This window comes from Myxine glutinosa, chromosome 4, assembly GCF_964187855.1.
Source record: "Myxine glutinosa chromosome 4, kmMyxGlut1.1, whole genome shotgun sequence".
NCBI lineage: Eukaryota > Metazoa > Chordata > Myxini > Myxiniformes > Myxinidae > Myxine > Myxine glutinosa.
In genome coordinates, this window is record NC_136264.1 from 18,823,319 (window position 1) to 18,843,515 (window position 20,197).

At 41.7% G+C, this 20,197-nt stretch overlaps 2 protein-coding genes across 3 annotated transcripts in view; both read right to left on the reverse strand.

Moving 5' to 3' along the window:
• The window catches only part of LOC137425804 (fibronectin-like), a 1,588,206-nt gene that overhangs the window by 270,266 nt on the left and 1,297,743 nt on the right, over positions 1–20,197 (reverse strand). The gene's annotated exons all lie outside the window — the stretch shown is intronic.
• LOC137424482 (uncharacterized) overlaps positions 10,440–20,197 on the reverse strand; it is an 84,883-nt gene continuing 75,125 nt past the window's right edge. Inside the window, exons 4-9 of one of the 2 annotated variants that reach the window (XM_078775511.1) lie at positions 13,088–13,146; positions 12,932–12,974; positions 12,074–12,206; positions 11,760–11,915; positions 11,026–11,217; positions 10,440–10,691 (exon numbers count right to left, since the gene is read on the reverse strand). In XM_078775511.1, coding sequence (XP_078631637.1) covers positions 10,618–10,691; positions 11,026–11,217; positions 11,760–11,915; positions 12,074–12,206; positions 12,932–12,974; positions 13,088–13,146 — 657 coding nt within the window. In that variant the 3' untranslated portion in view covers positions 10,440–10,617. The remainder of the gene's footprint in view (positions 10,692–11,025; positions 11,218–11,759; positions 11,916–12,073; positions 12,207–12,931; positions 12,975–13,087; positions 13,147–20,197) is intronic. The other variant, XM_078775512.1, reaches the window with a different exon arrangement.

Consider the following 20,197-nt stretch of genomic DNA (forward strand, 5'->3'; position numbering starts at 1 on the left):
GTGACCCTCTGGAGTGTGGCTCGTACCGAGCGATAAAGTTATTGGAGCATGGAATGAAGGTATTGGAAAGGGTGTTGGAGAGGAGGATAAAGAAGAAGGTGAAGATCGACGAATTGCAGTTTGGATTTATGCCAGGAAGAGGAACGACAGACGCACTCTTTATTGTGAGGCAGTTGCAGGAGAAGTACATGGAGAAGAGGAAGAAGTTGTTTCTTGGGTTTGTTGATCTGGAGAAAGCATTCGATAGGGTTCACGTGAAGTATTGTCATGGGCATTGAGGAAGTTAGAAGTGGAGGAATGGTTGCTCAGAGTAGTGATGGCAATGCACAAAAGAGCACGCACAGCTGTAAGGACGAAGGACGGGAACAGTGGTGAGTTTGAGGTGAAGGTGGGAGGGCATCAGGGGTCGGTACTAATTCCACTACTATTTGTAGCTGTGATGGAGGTGCTGGCTCAGAACGTAAAGGAGGGTTTACCGTGGGAGTTGTTGTGTGCAGGTGATCTGGTGTTGATTGCGGAAAGTATGGATGGACTGAAGGAAAAGATGAACAAGTGGAAGGAATGTATGGAGACAAAAGGTCTGAAGGTGAATATAGGAAAGACGAAGGTGATGGCAAGTGGTAAAGCATGTGGTGAGGTGGAAAGAACTGGGAAGTGGCCATGTGCTGTGTGCAGGAAGGGTGTCGGAGTGAACTCCATTCAATGTACAATGTGCGCTGAGTGGGTTCATCAAAAATGTAGTGGTCTGAGAGGGTCATTAACCAGTGTGGCAGCTAATTCAAATGTAAGGTGTGCACAGAGGGAGCTAAAGATGGAGGAAATGTTTGAGTTGGATCTTGGAGACGGCGTGAAGCTGGAAGGTGTGAAAACATTTTGCTACCTCGGAGACATGCTGAATGGAGAAGGTGGATCAGACTCAGCAACGGTTGCTAGAGTGAGATGTGCATGGAAGAAGTTTCGGGAAATGAGTGGCGTGCTGATGAAGAGGGGAGTGTCGTTGAAGCTGAAGGGAAAGGTGTATGCTGCATGTGTGAGAGGTGTTATGATTTATGGGAGCGAGACGTGGGTCATAAATGTAGAGCAGCAACGAAGGCTGGAAATGCGAATGGTTCAGTGGATGTGCAGAGTATCGTTGAGAGAGTGGAAGACAAATGATGAATTGTGAAAGATAATGGGAATAGAGCCTGTGATTGATGCTGTGAAGAGGAACAGGTTGAGATGGTTTGGTCATGTGTTGAGGAAGGATGAAAGTGACTGGTTGAGAAGAGTGATGGAAATGAATGTGGAAGGAAGCAGAGGACGGGGAAGACCGAGAAAGACTTGGCTAAAGCTGGTGGAAGAAGAAATGCGGGCAAGGGGAGATGCAGAAAATAGGGCAAAATGGAGAAGATGGTCATGGGGACTGCAAGGCTAACCCCCGCTCTAGCAGGGAAAATGGCCTTAAAATGCATGTTGTTGTTTGTTCCAATACTTATGGAGGGCACTCTCTTCTTTGGCGATCACTCGTTCGTAGCCGAGTATGATAGTTTTCCAGTTCACGAGTTGTGGGGCTGCAGGTGGCTAAAGAGGCCGATCTTCGAGCCGCAAATCCTTTTGCAGTGAGGGCACTTGTTCCCAGATGGAAGGGGATCAATCGGCTGTTTTGTTTTCTTGTCTTCCTTTTCTCCTCCTCCTCCTCCATTTAGCCTCAACTGCTTGTCGATGTAATTTTTCAAAACGATGCGAGCCCTTGTAGAGCAAGTTGCGCCAAGCAGATCTATCTTGCGGCGAGGGTCTCCCATGTAGGCCCCCTATCTGTGTTCATCTTGCATGGCCTTCAAGTTGCTTTTTAGTGTGTCTTTAAAACGCTTAGGTTGTCCACCACGAGTCTGCTGTATGTAACCCGGATCGATGTATTATACATGCACATAGGCAGAAAAACATGTTTTTGCTTCAAATGCTGCACAGATTATTTGAATGTTATTTTTGGGAGTGATAGTCAACCATCTATATCTGACTATTTTGTCTTAAAAAACTCGACCAGGGACCACACCGGAAAACCCATTTCATTACATGAGTCTTTGTCCGAGTAACTCCCTCACACAGGACAATCCTTGTGGACACTAATAGTGAACAGTGCAAGCCCCCCCACCCCCGCCCCAAACTGGAGTAACCAAGGGGGGCGGGATGAAGGTTTGCATGGGGCGTCCCCCCTCCCCAGGTAGGTAAATTTTGTAATCTAATTTGAACCAAGGATCGGTACTTTCATTGTGTAAAGTGAAGCAAGGTACCAATATGAACAGAGGATCAGTACTTTCATTGTGTAAAGTGAACGAAGGTACCAATATGAACAGAGGATCAGTACTTTCATTGTGTAAAGTGAACGAAGGTACCAATATGAACAGAGGATCAGTACTTTCATTGTGTAAAGTGAACGAAGGTATCAATGTGAACAGAGGATCAGTACTTTCATTGTGTAAAATGAACAAAGGTACCAATATGAACAGAGGATCAGTACTTTCATTGTGTAAAGTGAACGAAGGTACCAATATGAACAGAGGATCAGTACTTTCATTGTGTAAAGTGAACGAAGGTACTGTTGGAGAATTTGTAGCTGAGAGACTCAAGACTCCAATGACCGGACACAGGTTTACAAAAGGTCTGGTTTATTAACTGGTTATTCACTTCATTCCATTTACCAAATAATACCGCATAATTCAATGGCTGAGATTAACTCTTTTCGCTGATCCTTCTCGTTCGGCTGATGTTCCTCCGCCACTCCCGTTGGTCAGAGCTCTTGGTAGCAAGTCCTGTCGACTCCACGTTTGCTCTCGTTTATATGGACAAACTGGACTTAATCCCCTCTCCGCTAATGCCCCGAGGTCATGCATGTACCAAGTCCTGGTATCAGCTCGCTCCCCTCCTGTTGTGAGTTCCGTTTACCAAACGATAGGGGGGTGCTTCAGCCAGGGGCTGTGACCAGGTGGACAAGAGATTATCATGTTCGGGCGCATTCCTGACACTCATTTACAAACTCGTCTTTCACAGAGTTTGCATGTAAAATGTATCTGCTTCGTTACCAGTTTAATTAATAAGTTACCAGTGCCAATTAATAAGTTACACTGAGTTACACTTCCACAGTACCAATATGAACAGAGGATCAGTACTTTCATTGTGTAAAATGAACCAAGGTACCAATATGAACAGAGGATCGGTACTTTCATTGTGTAAAATGAACCAAGGTACCAATATGAACAGAGGATCAGTACTTTCATTGTGTAAAATGAACGAAGGTACCAATATGAACAGAGGATCAGTGCTTTCATTGTGTAAAGTGAACGAAGGTACCAATATGAACAGAGGATCAGTACTTTCATTGTGTAAAATGAACCAAGGTACCAATATGAACAGAGGATCGGTACTTTCATTGTGTAAAATGAACTAAGATACCAATATGAAAAGAGGATCGGTACTTTCATTGTGTAAAATGAACTAAGGTACCAATCTGAAAAGAGGATCGGTACTTTCATTGTGTAAAATGAACTAAGATAGCAATATGAACAGAGGATCGGTACTTTCATTGTGTAAAATGAACCAAGGTACCAATATGAACAGAGGATCGGTACTTTCATTGTGTAAAATGAACCAAGGTACCAATATGAACAGAGGATCGGTACTTTCATTGTGTAAAATGAACTAAGGTACCAATCTGAAAAGAGGATCGGTACTTTCATTGTGTAAAATGAACGAAGGTACCAATATGAAAAGAGGATCGGTACTTTCATTGTGTAAAATGAACTAAGGTACCAATATGAAAAGAGGATCGGTACTTTCATTGTGTAAAATGAACCAAGGTACCAATATGAACAGAGGATCGGTACTTTCATTGTGTAAAATGAACTAAGGTACCAATCTGAAAAGAGGATCGGTACTTTCATTGTGTAAAATGAACTAAGGTACCAATATGAAAAGAGGATCGGTACTTTCATTGTGTAAAATGAACCAAGGTACCAATATGAACAGAGGATCGGTACTTTCATTGTGTAAAATGAACTAAGGTACCAATCTGAAAAGAGGATCGGTACTTTCATTGTGTAAAATGAACCAAGGAACCAATATGAAAAGAGGATCGGTACTTTCATTGTGTAAAATGAACCAAGGTACCAATATGAACAGAGGATCGGTACTTTCATTGTGTAAAATGAACTAAGGTACCAATCTGAAAAGAGGATCGGTACTTTCATTGTGTAAAATGAACCAAGGAACCAATATGAAAAGAGGATCGGTACTTTCATTGTGTAAAATGAACCAAGGTACCAATATGAACAGAGGATCGGTACTTTAATTGTGTAAAATGAACCAAGGAACCAATATGAAAAGAGGATCAGTACTTTAATTGTGTAAAATGAACCAAGGTACCAATATGAAAAGAGGATCGGTACTTTCATTGTGTAAAATGAACTAAGGTACCAATCTGAAAAGAGGATCGGTACTTTCATTGTGTAAAACTAGGGCATTGCCCGTACGTGGGTGCCCGTTCCTTGCCAAAAAAAAAAAAAAAACGCTACCCGTACGCTCGACCCCGCCCGTACGCCCGTAAACAAAAAAAACAACGCTCTTCGCTTCCGCCCTTCGCTCTGACTGAATTGGGAAAAATAATGCGCATAAGAAAACGAATTACGAACCGTAATGGCGGTCAGCTCGTAACGCGCTCAGCTCCGCTCGTCTCACATCGGCCACGCCTACGCAACAAAGCGTTCTGTGATTGGCTGCCGGAAGTGAAGTCTTCACTGTCCGGAAGTTCGCAAATCGCAGTTACGATGAATCGTTTTAATTTAATCGCAGTTTGAATTCGTTTTAAAACATAGTTTAACGGCAACATAGTTTTCCAACGTGAAATAAATGAATACGCTGTCAAATGTGCCGTCCGAGGCAGAGTCTGATCGCCACGTTCGGCACACGTGATAGCTCGCTGCTCTCTGATTGGTTGAAGCGTTTTTTGGACATAGCTCGGTAAGTACTTCTCCGATTAATTTAAAACCTTGAAAAGGCACATCCTCGGGTCCCCAGCAATATACCTGGCAAGTTTCAAGTATATCGGACCCGTGGTTGTCGAGAAACAGCGGTCACAGACACACAGACACACAGACACACAGACACACAGACACACAGAGATTGCTGGAATTATAGATAGATGAACTAAGGTACCAATATGAAAAGAGGATCGGTACTTTCATTGTGTAAAATGAACCAAGGAACCAATATGAAAAGAGGATCAGTACTTTCATTGTGTAAAATGAACTAAGGTACCAATATGAAAAGAGGATCGGTACTTTCATTGTGTAAAATGAACTAAGGTACCAATATGAAAAGAGGATCGGTACTTTCATTGTGTAAAATGAACTAAGGTACCAATATGAAAAGAGGATCGGTACTTTCATTGTGTAAAATGAACCAAGGAACCAATATGAAAAGAGGATCGGTACTTTCATTGTGTAAAATGAACCGAGGTACCAATATGAAAAGAGGATCGGTACTTTCATTGTGTAAAATGAACCAAGGAACCAATATGAAAAGAGGATCGGTACTTTCATTGTGTAAAATGAACCGAGGTACCAATATGAAAAGAGGATCAGTACTTTCATTGTGTAAAATGAACCAAGGAACCAATATGAAAAGAGGATCGGTACTTTCATTGTGTAAAATGAACCAAGGAACCAATATGAAAAGAGGATCGGTACCTTCATTGTGTAAAGTGAACCGAGGTACCAATATGAAAAGAGGATCGGTACTTTCATTGTGTAAAATGAACCAAGGTACCAATATGAAAAGAGGATCGGTACTTTCATTGTGTAAAATGAACCAAGGAACCAATATGAAAAGAGGATCGGTACTTTCATTGTGTAAAATGAACCAAGGAACCAATATGAAAAGAGGATCAGTACTTTCATTGTGTAAAATGAACCAAGGAACCAATATGAAAAGAGGATCGGTACTTTCATTGTGTAAAATGAACCAAGGAACCAATATGAAAAGAGGATCGGTCCTTTCATTGTGTAAAATGAACCAAGGAACCAATATGAAAAGAGGATCGGTACTTTCATTGTGTAAAATGAACCAAGGAACCAATATGAAAAGAGGATCAGTACTTTCATTGTGTAAAATGAACCAAGGAACCAATATGAAAAGAGGATCGGTACTTTCATTGTGTAAAATTATGAACCGCAGGTGTGCTGTGATATCTTTGCTGTTAACAAGATTTTCTTTTTCTAGCTCATTCAAACGGTGCAATCAGAAAAGCCTTCCAATTTTATATCTTTATACCGTAGTATCTTTACCACAGAATTCCAGCTAGTTGGAGTATAAAAAGTTAAGAGTAAAAAAGTGTGGGGGTAGGGGGGAATTGGTGGGGTATCAGCTCGACCGGGAGTCCTAGGACCACAATTTGTCCCCTACTCCTGCCTCTTAAATGCAAAACCTTCCTCCCTACACCATTTTTCCAACCATTAGTTGACATCTATCACTCTGCTCAATATTTATATTACATTTCATGATCTTGGGAGAATCCAAGACAACATTACCTCACTACCCTTTGCTGTCAGCCCCTTGCCAAATGTGCTCTACATTTTTTTTCAAATCCTCCGAATAAACTTTCCCTACATTAATTGCTTCAAGGTGTATAAGACACAACCAACGTATTTTTGCCTTGTACCGATACAATGTCATTAAACCTTGCTCCAATGTCCCTAACTCCTGCTACTTCAAAACTGCACGGAGTCTATATCTACGATCCTTCCTGCAGAATGAAGAATCCACATATATTTAATAGTTTAATTGCCCAGAAAGACGGTCTCCCATACCTCATTTCTACCGATCTCTAGTGCTGCACAATCACCATTGTCTACACTTGCTACACCCTGAGTACTGACTGCACTCTCTGGACCATCATCACTGCCTGCACTCACCACACCATCGCCGCTGTCTGCACTCTCAATTCAGCCTGCACTCCCTGCAGCCTCACTGCTACCTGCACCTGCTGCACCCTCACGGCTGCCTGCACTTACTGCACCATCACCACTGCCTGCGGCGTCACTGTACTCTCACCACTACCTAAAACTCGCCACACCCACACCTTTGCCAATCTCCTTCGGAAACTCACTCGACAACCATTATCAACTTTTCTCTACAAATTCCTCCCATTCTGATAACTGCTGTAAAGTATGTAGCCGTTCCTTTCTTTCATATCATAATGCACATAGATCTACTGAGGCGGTGTTAAGTGGCTAATTACAGGTGAACCCTCCAGCGCAGGATACTTGAATAGCTTATTTATGCGATCTGGTAGTCATGTTGCAGACCTCAGAAGGATGGCAGGCTGAGTCAACCCATCTGGTGTTAATTAATGACATGGAAGGAGATTGAACTCAGGAGGTTAAGATCTTGATCCAGCCACCTTAAGCGATAAGCCTTAACACCAGGGTTCCAGTGAATATACTCCTAATCCAAAGACAGAAGAGATGTTAAACAGAAGGATTAATTCAAATAAACATCTGAGCATATAATTCTTGGAAAGATGGTGCCACCATGTTAAATTAAACGGTGCCAGCTGTATGTGGAATATTGGAGTGCTTGAATAAGAACCATCTTTAGAGGCCATTTTCCCCCGCAGAGCAGGGGTTGGCCTTTTTCCCTTTTTCGGGCACCGAGGTCCCCTTTTTAAAGCAATGTTTTATGGCCGGATGCCCTTCCTGCCACCAACCCTGTTAGTCACCTCCTGCGACACACAGGGAATTACCAGTGAACTGGTACTCAATTTGCCGACCTCGGAAGGATGACAGGCTGAGTCAATCCCCCTGGTGTTAATTCAGCGATCGACCGGGATTCGAACCCAGGATCCTTTCATCCCAAGCCAGCACCCTAACCGCTAAGCCAACACCAGGCTACCTTGCACCAGGACCAGGAGTGCTTGAAGGAAAGCCACAATATGTATGGCTCATTTTTCATAATTCAGATGAACACTGTGACTGATAGGAATAATGCGCTGAGTGATAATGCTAAGGTGAAACAACTTGGCCTCCCTCTGGATGGAACATTTTACAAGTAAGACAGTTTAGAAATCAATGGGGATAAAAACAATTGTGCTGAAGTTTCCAAGTCTTGTCAAAAGGTTTGTGAAAGCAATGGAAAGAGAGGGCCTAATTTAGACATGGATGCATATAAAAGGTTATTTATAGTCCTGTAGATGCTATTGACCCGAGTGCTCAAAAGGAAAGTATAGAATTCAATGGAGTAGATGTTTTATATATTTTGTTATGGATTAAAGTATCGATTTTATTAAGTAGCGTACTCCAGCGTACTGGATCTTCACCAGTTCACCTGGAAATATTTTGTCAAGAATACATCTAATTTAGAAATTAAAAAACATTGTGAAAAATTGAATATTGAAATGTAGTTATTTGTATGAGAGATTATTTAACTCGGTTGTCTATGAATACTGAAAATATTGTTATGAATTTAGAATTGTTCATGTCAATATTTTTGGGTTATACTTTCTTTTTGCCGGTCAGCCAAAACTTTTTTATCAGAACAATAATTTGATAAATGGATGGATATCCATCCCTTGAGATACACCAAAGATAGAACCATGTTTTTAAAATGTCATTTTGCATTTACATTAGATGAAAAAAATGATGTCATGAAAATGTTTCATTGTTGAGATGAAAAAATATGCATAAACATAATTGTTCACAAATTTGGAATTGAAATCTTGTATCTGAAAAGTGAGATAAACACCCTTCTTTAAGAATTTCATAATTACGAAGACCATCAATATCAAAATAATATTTACCTTGATTATTATAACTCCAGACTGAATGAGAACCATTCCCTTTGTGATTTTGTATGCCTTTGTCTGTGTAAAAAAGGATGCACATGAGTACGGCATTTGTAAGGATACAATCTGCATGGCCAAGAGAGTGTGCAAGGCAAATAAAAGAGTGTCCAAATGCAACGTACCCATGGAAGTGATTGTATATTCTTCTTTACATTATAACATTATTTTGAGCAGACATTAAATTGCAACAAAAGCAGAAGAAAGTTTTATTTTTTGCTTTTCAATCTTTTTATATTTTGCAAAAAGTGCAAAACACTGCACGTTATGTTTTTATCATCAATGAGAAAAATTAGCAACCCAATGTATACAACTGTCAAATAACATTTGTTTCATATAATTGTCCATTTCCATTTACCTTTTCCCATAATATTCCTTTTATTTCCATGATGTTGCAGTGATGTTATATTTGAGTAAACATGTGAATGATGAGTATTTTAAATTGAAACCCAATGGATAAATCGCAAGTCATAATTATGTGTTGATTCATATAGTATTACTAATATTATATTACATTCCCAGTTCCAATAATATTATTTTTACTCCTGCTAGGAAGTAATGCATTCGATCGTGTCCATCCGTGTGTGTGTGTGTGTGTGTGTGTGTGTTCGTATGTTCGTGTGTTCGTGTGTGTGTGTGTGTGTGTGTGTGTGTGTGTGTGTGTGTGTGTGTGTGTGTGTGTTCGTATGTTCATGTGTTTGTGAACAAGATATCTGGAAAAGTTCTGAACGGATTTTGATGAAAGTTGGTGGGATGATTGCACTTGGGATAAGGAAGAATTGATTAGTTTTTGGTGAAGCTCAGGATATTATTCCGGATCCAGGAATTTTTTGAATAATTGTTTACCATTGGAAGATGGGGCTCATTTTTTTTAAACATTATCTTCTATATATTCTATATTTAACATTGTGATATGAAAATAGTTTTCATATTTGTTGTAAATGTAGTTTAAACTCGTGGTTATGCGTTAGAGCGGTGTATTTTTTTTTTAGCAGCGTCGTCTTCAATGTTCATTTTTTTCCTTTTCTTATAAAGACATATTCTCTCATTTTAAAACCACCAAAGTGTGTATTAGGTTTCCCCGTTTCATAAAATGTATCGTTTGATACGCATCATGCTTTAAAACAGTTTTTTTTGTTTGTTTTATTTACCTCAGAAGAGATACCGTAATCAACATTTACCTCAGCGAATGTCAATCGCGGTGTCAATATTTGATGAACTTAAAGACTTAGGTGACTTATAAGTGTGACCAGCATGTGCACGGGATTCTTCCCAGAAGAATGAGTGGTCGCATTAGCTTGTACGACTTAAAATGAGCGAGTTTTGTTTTGGCGTTTGGGCCAGTTTTACATGTTGTATCCCTAAGGAATGAAACGCACGTTTTTCCTGGCTTACAATTTTATTTGAAGTCACACATGCCTCAAAATACACTCACTTATATAGAATTGAATGCTGAATCCGAAAATGTAAGTAAAATTGCCTTGTTTTTTTAAACATTATCATATATATATATATATATATATATATATATATATATATATATATATATATATATATATATATATTTATATATATATATATATATATATATCTGTGCAGTGTCTGTCTTGTGTTGTCTTGTCTTGTGTTGTCACTGAACTACTCCCTCAAACTTTTGTGAAATCGTACTATTCCAACTTGACCCATGGCGGGAGTATGCGCTCTACTGAGTGGCATTCTAGTTACTTCCTGTATTGCAGCAGCGACCGTCACACGATGAGTGAGTATTGCTTTTGGTCTCTGCAAACTGCAGATTTTAAAATGACTTCGGCCTTGAGGTCAACTGGAGAAAGAAAAACAAATGTTCAATATGATGTAAACATTTTCATCCAAATAAAATTGAATATATTTTATATACAGTAAATGATTGAGGGTTATGCTTCTATTTTGGTCAGACTTGATCATATTAATTGTAAAGTTATTTCAATTGTCTTGATTCACAATAGCACATATTCATTGTCATTGTTTATGGAAAATAAAACATAGTCTGGATTGAGGATAAGCCACGACTTATTGCTTTAAAAGTAAGATGAAGAAACAAATATGATGAGAGAATGTATTGCAAAAACAAACAAACAAAATATTTGTCTGAATGTTCTAATCATTGGAGACATTACCAGGTGTAGTAGATGTGGTCGTCGGCAACAATGGATTTTGATGGGGATCGACGTTTGACACAATAGCAAACAATCCCCAAAAGTATTCCCACTCCAAGGAGAGCTCCAAGGGTACCAAACAGGATCTTGAACAAGTTTGTGTCAACGTTACACCCCGTACACTTCTGTTTATCGGTGCAGGCAGGATCACAACTGGGAGGAGAAAAAATTGATAATTACAGAAGATGAAGGCAATTCACGGCTCCTCAAGATCTGTACACCTGCTCTCCTCTGTGTCGATCAAATCCACTCAACCTCCTTTGCTTCTCTTCCCCATGAGCCTCGATTTTGCATCTTTTAAAAACCAAGACCCCTCCTTCCCCAAACTTATATAAAGCACGTGTGATTTGCAGTACTGGGTAAATATAAGCACACTCAGGACAGTGCATTTTGAGGTTGGGTGGGGACTGCGTGCGCTCAAACATTTTTCTGTTTTGCAAAATGATTCATAATTTAAGAAGTAAAGCTGCTTTTAACAGTCGTGTGGAATAAAGTGAGTAATATAAGACAATATTTACAAGCTGAATCAAAGAAACATGATGGCATCTTTGTTGAGGAATAAAAAAAGAGGTATTCGGTAGCAAAGAAAAAACAAAAGTTTGAAAATGAAGGCAGAATACTTAATAGTTTTGCGAGTACAATTTTTGCCTTGAGACAGAATCTTAGATCATAGCAACTGGAGAAACCAACTTTACCTGCAATTTGGGCCAGTTTCCAGGTGTGTGCAATTTCCATGATTGTTACAGTAAGAAGTATCATTGCAGGGTGATTTGCAGAAAACTCCGGTGCTATCGAATAAGACAATATATCCCTCGTACTTGGTGTTGCACTGTCCAGGTCCTCCATTGGAACTGTGATCGGAACAAAGTGAGATTTGTATTCAGCTTTTGTTTAGATTTCTACGAAATACTCTTGAAACATTATTCATAGAATTATTAGCACAGTACATTGATAAACATGCTTTGTGAAATCACACAATTAGCTTCCTGAATAATCAGGTACATCTTACCATTTGTTTGATTAACTTCTCCTCTCAGGGTCATCTTTTCTTGCCGGGTGGCCCGTACTTGGCTCCTGAACTTGTTTTTGATATCATTTTTGAGTCTGCCATTGTAGACTTTGTTGATGTTATCATTGTTATAACTAGGGCATTGCCCATACGTGGGTGCCCGTTCCTTGCCAAAAAAAAAAAAAACGCTACCCGTACGCTCTACCCCGCCCGTACGCCCGTACGCCCGTAAACAAAAAAAACAACGCTCTTCGCTTCCGCCCTTCGCTCTGACTGAATTGGGAGAAATAATGCGCATAAGAAATCGAGAAATTATTATTTTCTCCGGAAGAAATCGAATTACGAACCGTAATGGCGCACGCGCTCGGCTCCGCTCGCTCTCACATCGGCCACGCCTACGCAACAAAGCGTTCTGTGATTGGCTGCCGGAAGTGAAGTTTTCACTGTCCGGAAGGTCGCAAATCGCAGTTACGATGAATCGCAAATTAGTTTTAATTAGTTTTAAAACATAGTTTAACGGCAACATAGTTTTCCAACGTGAAATAAATGAATACGCTCTCAAATGTGCCGTCCGAGGCAGAGTCTGTTCGCCACGTTCGGCACACGTGATAGCTCGCTGCTCTCTGATTGGTTGAAGCGTTTTTTGGACATAGCTCGGTAAGTACTTCTCCGATTAATATGAAACCTTGAAAAGGCACATCCTCGGGTCCCCAGCAATATACCTGGCAAGTTTAAAGTATATCGGACCCGTGGTTGTCGAGAAACAGCGGTCACAGACATACAGACATACAAACATACAAACATACAAACATACAAACATACAAACATACACACAGAGATTACTGGAATTATAGATAGATTAAACTTTGCTTTCACAGGATAATCGTTGGTTGTGCCTTCCCTGCTCCCATGATAAAGACAATAAAACAGGAACGTGTTTTAACGACATCAAAAGAACAATAAATCAAATATTCAAATGCACATTATTGATCCATAAACATTGTTGTTTCTTACTTGAGTTGAGAAACACTGACTTGGTTAAACCCAGAGAGGTTTCCGAATTGCTCACGTAACTGCAACACAGGATTGAGAATATTCATTAATCATATGCAATAGTCAACTTGTAAACTACACAATAAAGACACAATTTAGATAGAATGGAGGCCGAATGGCATGGACTACTATATCTCAGAGCTTGTGGACATAATTTTAACGGCGTAGCCCATAGGACAAAGCCGTCTAGAATAGTGTTTGTCCGTATGTATGTATGTATGTATGTATGTATGTATGTATGTATGTGTATGTCACCTCAAACAATAACGAACAAGCGTTACGCCTAGGTCCCCCGTCGGGGAAGTGATGTGAGTTGACAAAGTGGAAGACGCAGAAAACATGCTATGATATGATATTTCGCTCCCAAGGTTCAGACATACATGGAGGCGGCCATCTTGGATTTTGACGTGGCCACCCAATTTTCAATAGGGTTCTTCCTTGTGCCTAGATACACCCACACACCAGATTAGAAGTTGGTACTTTGCTTATTTTTCAAGATATTTCGCTCACAAGGTTCAGACACATATATGGTGGCGGCCATCTTTGATTTTGACGTGGCGACCCAATTTTGAATAGGGTTCTTCCTTGTGCCTAGATACACCCACACACCAGATTAGAAGTTGGTACTTTGCTTATTTTTCAAGATATTTCGCTCACAAGGTTCAGACATTCATGGCGGCGGCCATCTTGGATTTTGACGTGGCGACCCAATTTTCAATAGGGTTCTTCCTTGTGCCTAGATACACCCACATACCAGATTAGAAGTTGGTACTTCGCTTGTTTTTCGAGATATTTCGCTCACAATGTTCGGACATATACATGGCGGCGGCCATCTTGGATTTTGACGCGGCGACCCAATTTTCAATAGGGTTCTTCCTTATGACTAGATACACCGACACACCAGATTAGAAGTTGGTACTTCGCTTATTTTTCAAGATATTCAGCTCAAAAGGTTCAGACATATATATGGTGGCGGCCATCTTGTATTTTGACGTGGCGACCCAATTTTCAATAGCCTTCTTCCTTCTGCCGAGATACACCCACATACCAGATTAGAAGTTGGTGCTTCGCTTATTTTTCAAGATATTCCGCTGACAAGGTTCAGACATACATGGTGGTGGCCATCTTGGATTTTTGACTTGGGTTGCACCCACACACCAAATTCGAATGCGGGACTTCGCTTATGCACGCATGCACGCACGGACGGACGGACGGACACATGGACGGAGGGGAAAACCATAGTCCCCCTTTCGCTCCGCAGTGCGACGGGGGACAATCAGAGCTGACGATCTGGTCACATGACAGGGTGATGTGATTACATTTGATGTCATTACGGCGGTACGGTGGCTGACTCTCCACATACCGCCATTTTGATTTATATGCAGTTCATGCCGAACATATTGTCGAACCTGTCATATATCACAATCGCTATGCTCTACCCTAATGTTTTTTCATTCAGTGTGAAACACAAACAAACCGGTTGTTAAAATCACCATCAAATATTGAAAGCATCGATGTTACGTCTCCTGCAAGAAAACGGTACGTACCCAACCCTTGTGGGATATAATCTAGATTACAGGATATCTTCCCTCAGTTCTGGAAGTAAAACTTACCTCAAGGATGGCTGGATTCCTCCAAATGTCTTTGTTTAATGTTATAGACTGCATGAGCGACTGCATAAAAAGCTAATCATGTTTTGTGTTTATAATATTTTACAAGCCCGGCTACGCCGCTGTTAGACTTTTGGTCTTGTTTTATCAAAAAAAGTCGAGGTTCGAGGAATATCTGGTACACTGAACAGATCAGGATGCAACAGATAAATAGGACGCAAAACATGCAAAATAGGATGCAAAAGGTACAGTAGAGAGGGGGGGGGGGGGGAGAGGGGGGGGGGAGGAAATACGAACAGCACAGTTGAAGGCCAATTATCATTTGATTGTTAAAGTGGATATTTCTCTGGCCATTCTCAGAGGTCAGAAAGCCTCCTCATCATCGACGAGTCTGGCATTTCACTCAGGCCAACTGGCACGCAGCCATCAATGATGCCCACAATTCATGGCTGCTTGAATGCCCACAGAATCTTGCTTCTCACAGTCTGAGAGTCCTTTAGATGCTTTTTTGCAAACTCCAAGCGGGCTTTAATGTGTCTTTCACTGAGGAGAGGCTTCAGTCTGGCCACTCTGCCATAAAGCCCAGATCGGTGGAGTGTTGCAGTGATGGTTGTCATTCTGGAAGTTTCTCCCATCTCCACACAGGATCTCTGGAGCTCAGCCAGAGTGACCATCGGGTTCTTGGTGACCTCTCTTACCAAGGCCCTTCTCCCCCGATTGCTCAGTTTGGCCGGGTGGCCAGCTCTAGAAAGAGTCCTGGTTGTTCCAAACTTCTTCCATTTAAGAATTATGGAGGCCACTGTGCTCTTGGGAACCTTCAATGCAGCAGAATTTTTTTTGTCGTCTTCCCCAAATCTGTGCCTCGACACAATCCTGTCTCTGAGCTCTGCAGGCAGTTCCTTCGACCTGCTGGCTTGGTTTTTGCTCTGATATGCTCTGATATGATCTGATATACAAACTCCACCATATTGTATAGACAGGTGTGTGCCTTTCCAAATCATGTCCAATCAATTGAATTTACCACAGGTGGACTCCAATCAAGGTGTAGAAACATCTCAAAGATGATCAAGAGAAATGGGAGGCACCTGAGCTAAATTTAAAGTGTCATCGCAAAAGGTCTGAATACTTATGTCAATGTGATATTTCAGTTAAAAAAAAAAAATTTGCAAAACTTTCTAAAATCCTGTTTTCTCTTTGTCATTATGGGGTATTGAATGTAGATTGATGAGGGAAAAAATGAATTTAAACGATTTCAGCACAACGCTGCAACATAACAAAATGTGAAAAAAGTGAAGGGGTCTGAATACTTTCTGAATGCACTGTATGTTCCTGTGTCCACCGTACACAATGTTATCAGGACGTTTAAGGCCCAGGGCACTGTATCCAACGTCCCTGGACATGGCCGCAAGAAAAAACTTGATCGAAGATTGCAGCGAAGGATTGTTTGAATGGTGGAGAAAGCATCTCGATCAACTGCCAAACAGATTCAAGCTGACTTTCAGACACAAGGTACGACAGTTTCAACTTGCACCATCTGTCACCAACTCAATGAAAGGGGGTTCTTTGGTAGAAGACCCAGGAGCTGAGCTGAACTGAATGCCCGACTGGAGTTTTCCAAAACACACCTGAACAAGCCAAAATCCTTGTGGGAGAATGTCCTGCGGACAGATGAGACCAGATTCGAGCGTTTGGTGAAGAACATGATCTCAATGTTTACAGAAAACAAAATGAAGCCTTCAAAAAAAAAAGAACACCTTCCCTACAGTCAAACATGGAGGAGGTTCAGTGATGTTTTGGGGTTGCTGTGCTGTCTCTGGCAATGGGTGCCTTGAATGTGTGCATGGCATCATGAAATCAGGAGATTACGAAGGCATTTTGGAGCACAATGTTCAACCCAGTGTCAGAAAGCTGGGTCTCTGTTGAAGGTCATGGTTCTTGCAGCAGGACAATGACCCGAAACACACTTCAAAAAACACCCAGGAATGGTTCAAGACAAAACACTGGACTGTTCTGAAGTGGCCAGCAAAGAGTCCAGATCTAAATCCCATTGAACACCTGTGGGGAGATCTGAAAACAGCAGTTGGGAGAACGCACCCTTCAAATCTGGGAGAGCTGGAGCGGTTTGCACAAGAAGAATGGGCCAAACTGCCAGTAGAGAGGTGAAGGAAGCTCATTCATGGCTATTGGAAGTGCTTGACTGCAGTTATTTTGTCCAAAGGCTGTGCTTCCAAATATTAAGACTTGGGTGTCAATAGTTTTGTCAATGCCATTTCTTTTTATTTTCTGATTTCAAAGGATATATGAAGTTCTGAATAAAAAACAAAAGTTCTGTAATATTAACAGTGAAATTAAGAATTGTAGAGACCAAATACTTTTGTCAATTTCAACGTATTTTTAGAGAAAATTGTGAGTTATTTGAAAAAAGTGCAAGGGTGCCAATATTTTTGGCCACGACTGTATATACATGCACTCACACAAACACACAATTTTTTTTTTTTTGGATACAAGATCGAGGCTTGTGTAAGAGCTAACATTAATCACAAAAAAAAAAAACCGACACATAAAACATAATAACAAGCGTTACGCCTCGGCCCCCTGTCGGGGAAGTGATGTGAGATGACAAAGTGGAAGACGCAGAAAACATGCTATGATATGATATTTCGCTCACAAGGTTCAGACATACATGGAGGCGGCCATCTTGGATTTTGACGTGGCGACCCAATTTTCAATAGCGTTCTTCCTTATGCCTAGATACACCCACACACCAGAATAGAAGTTGGTACTTCGCTTATTTTTCAAGATATTTCGCTCACAAGGTTCAGACATATATATGGTGGCGGCCATCTTGGATTTTGACGTGGCGACCCAATTTACAATAGCATTCTTCCGTAAGCCGAGATACACCCACACACCAAATTAGAAGTTGGTACTTCGTTTATTTTTCAAGATATTCATCTCACAAGTTTCAGACATACATGGCGGCGGCCATCTTGGATTTTGACGTGGCGACCCAATTTTAAACAGCGTTCTTGCTTTTGCCTAGATACACCCACAGACCAGATTAGAAGTTGGTACTTCGCTTATTTTTCAAGATACTCATCTCACAAGGTTCAGACATACATGGCGACGGCCATCTTGGATTTTGACGTGGCGACCCAATTTTCAATAACCTTCTTCCTGATGCCGAGGTACACCCACACGCCAAATTAGAAGTTGGTACTTCGCTTATATTTCAAGATATTCATCTCACAAAGTTCAGACATATATATGGTGGCGGCCATCTTGGATTTTGACGTGGCGACCAAATTTTCAATAGCGTTCGCTTCCTTATGCCGAGATACACGCACACACCAAATTAGAAGTTGGTACTTCGCTTATTTTTCAAGATATTCAGCTCACAATGTTCAGACATACATGACATCAGACATACATGGCGGCGGCCATCTTGGATTTTGACGTGGGTTGCACACACACACAAAATTCGAATGCGGTCCTTCGCTTACGCACGCACGCATGCCCGCCCGCATGCACGGACGGACGGACGGACGGATGGATGGACGGATGGACGGACGGACACACGGACGGAGGGGAAAACCAAAGTCCACCTTTCGCTCCGCTGTGCGACGGGGGACAATAAAGGGAGCGGGAGACAAGATGGGGAGAGAGAGGGAAGCACACAAGTCCAACAGCAGATAACAGGAACATCGGGAGATCTGTGGGAGGGAGGGTTTGGGGGGAAGGGCATGGGAAGGGGGGGAGGGTGGTGGTGGGAGAGGTATAAAACACATGGACACTGCTAGGACCTCCAGGAAATAAGTCGGTATTTCAAAAAAGTGGATCTGGGGTGAATTAACGGGGTAGAAAAGATCAAGGTTTTGGATGGGGGAAGATAAGAGATCGTTTTGAACAGCTGTTTTAAAGACCTGGAGGGAGGAGTGGGATTGAAGAGAGTGAGGAAGTTTGTTCCAGATGCGGGAGAAAAGAAGAATGAAAGAGTGAAGGTGAGCAGAGAGTCCTGATTTTGGCAGTTTCACCAGAAGAGGGTTGCTGGCAGATCTTGTGCGACCTGTGGGAATATTTGGGAGACAAAGCACAGACAGAGCTGGGGGAGCTAGGCCGGAGAGGAGTCGTTAGAAACAGAAAGACCACCAAACTGCCTGTGGTGAGTGAGTGAAATGCCCTCAGAATCAGCTTCATCGCGAGATTCCAATGATTCTGAAATCTTTTCGTTTCTACAGCGTGAAGCCGAGCTGGGTGTGAGGCAGGAGCACCAGCCCAGAGGGCGGAACAGTATTCCATCAAGCTGAAGATGAAAGCTTTGTTTGTGGTGAGGAGCTCAGTTGTGCTTAGGAAGGACTTCGCACAATGGAGGATGCTTGATGGAATGACTTGATCGATGACTGGCTTTGGAGGGCAGCTTGGAAATGTGGTCTTCCCAGGAAAGATCATGTCAGATAGTGAGACCCAAAATCTTGAGTGACAGAACTTCTTGGAGAGGATTGTTGAGAAAGTAGATGGGAGGGTTGTCCAGTCGGTCTTTTCAGAGAGACATAGAGAGAGTGTGAGATTGGTCAGGATTGAAAGACATGTTCCACTTGTTTGACCAGTCTGTGATTTTTTTCCAGGTCTGCAGAGAGTGAAGAGGCTGCAGCCTGCCGATCTGAGGGATGAGGTATGTCGCGGCAGAGAGTGGAGTCATCAGCAAAGAGATAGAGAGGATTTTCCAGAGTCGGAGAGATCATTGATGAAGACCAGAAAAGGCACAGGGCCCAGAACACTGCCTTGGGGAACTCCAGCCTGAACAGGAAGGGGAGATGAGAGAAATCCATTCAGGGCCACATGTTGACTATGACCAGAGAGGAAGTCCGCAAGCCATGCGTGGAGATTTCCATGGATACCATAGGAGGAGAGTTTGGTTAGCAGAGCGGGGTGCCAGACCGTATCAATGGCATGTGATATGTCAAGGGAGACAGCCCTTATTTCCTGTTTGGCATTGACAACCTCATTCCATTGTTGAGACAGAATGATTTCATTGCTGAGTTGAGACAGAATGAACAGACATTGTTGAGTTGAGATGATTTGTGCATGACACACAGTTAGTCCGATTTTTGACGCCTTTTCTATGGACATCATCGCAATTTACCCTTTTCATGGAAGACGCCATTGGTGGACAAACATGGCACTTGGTGTGACAATACTGGATGACGATTGGCTGGGTGGCAGTACTACTATGCAGCGGACCAACTCACTGTACTCGCGCAATGCCACGCTGGAAGCTACGCCATAAGAAAATAATGCTGATTAATTATTAACGGAAACTACTTCGTGTTGGACCAAATTCATGATTGGAACTTTTTATATTGATGAGAAAATATTGTTGCGGATATGAGATTGGCCTCCATCCATATCCGCTTGTAAATATTCCCCTATTTCCCCAATACTTCCCAACTATCCCCAATCC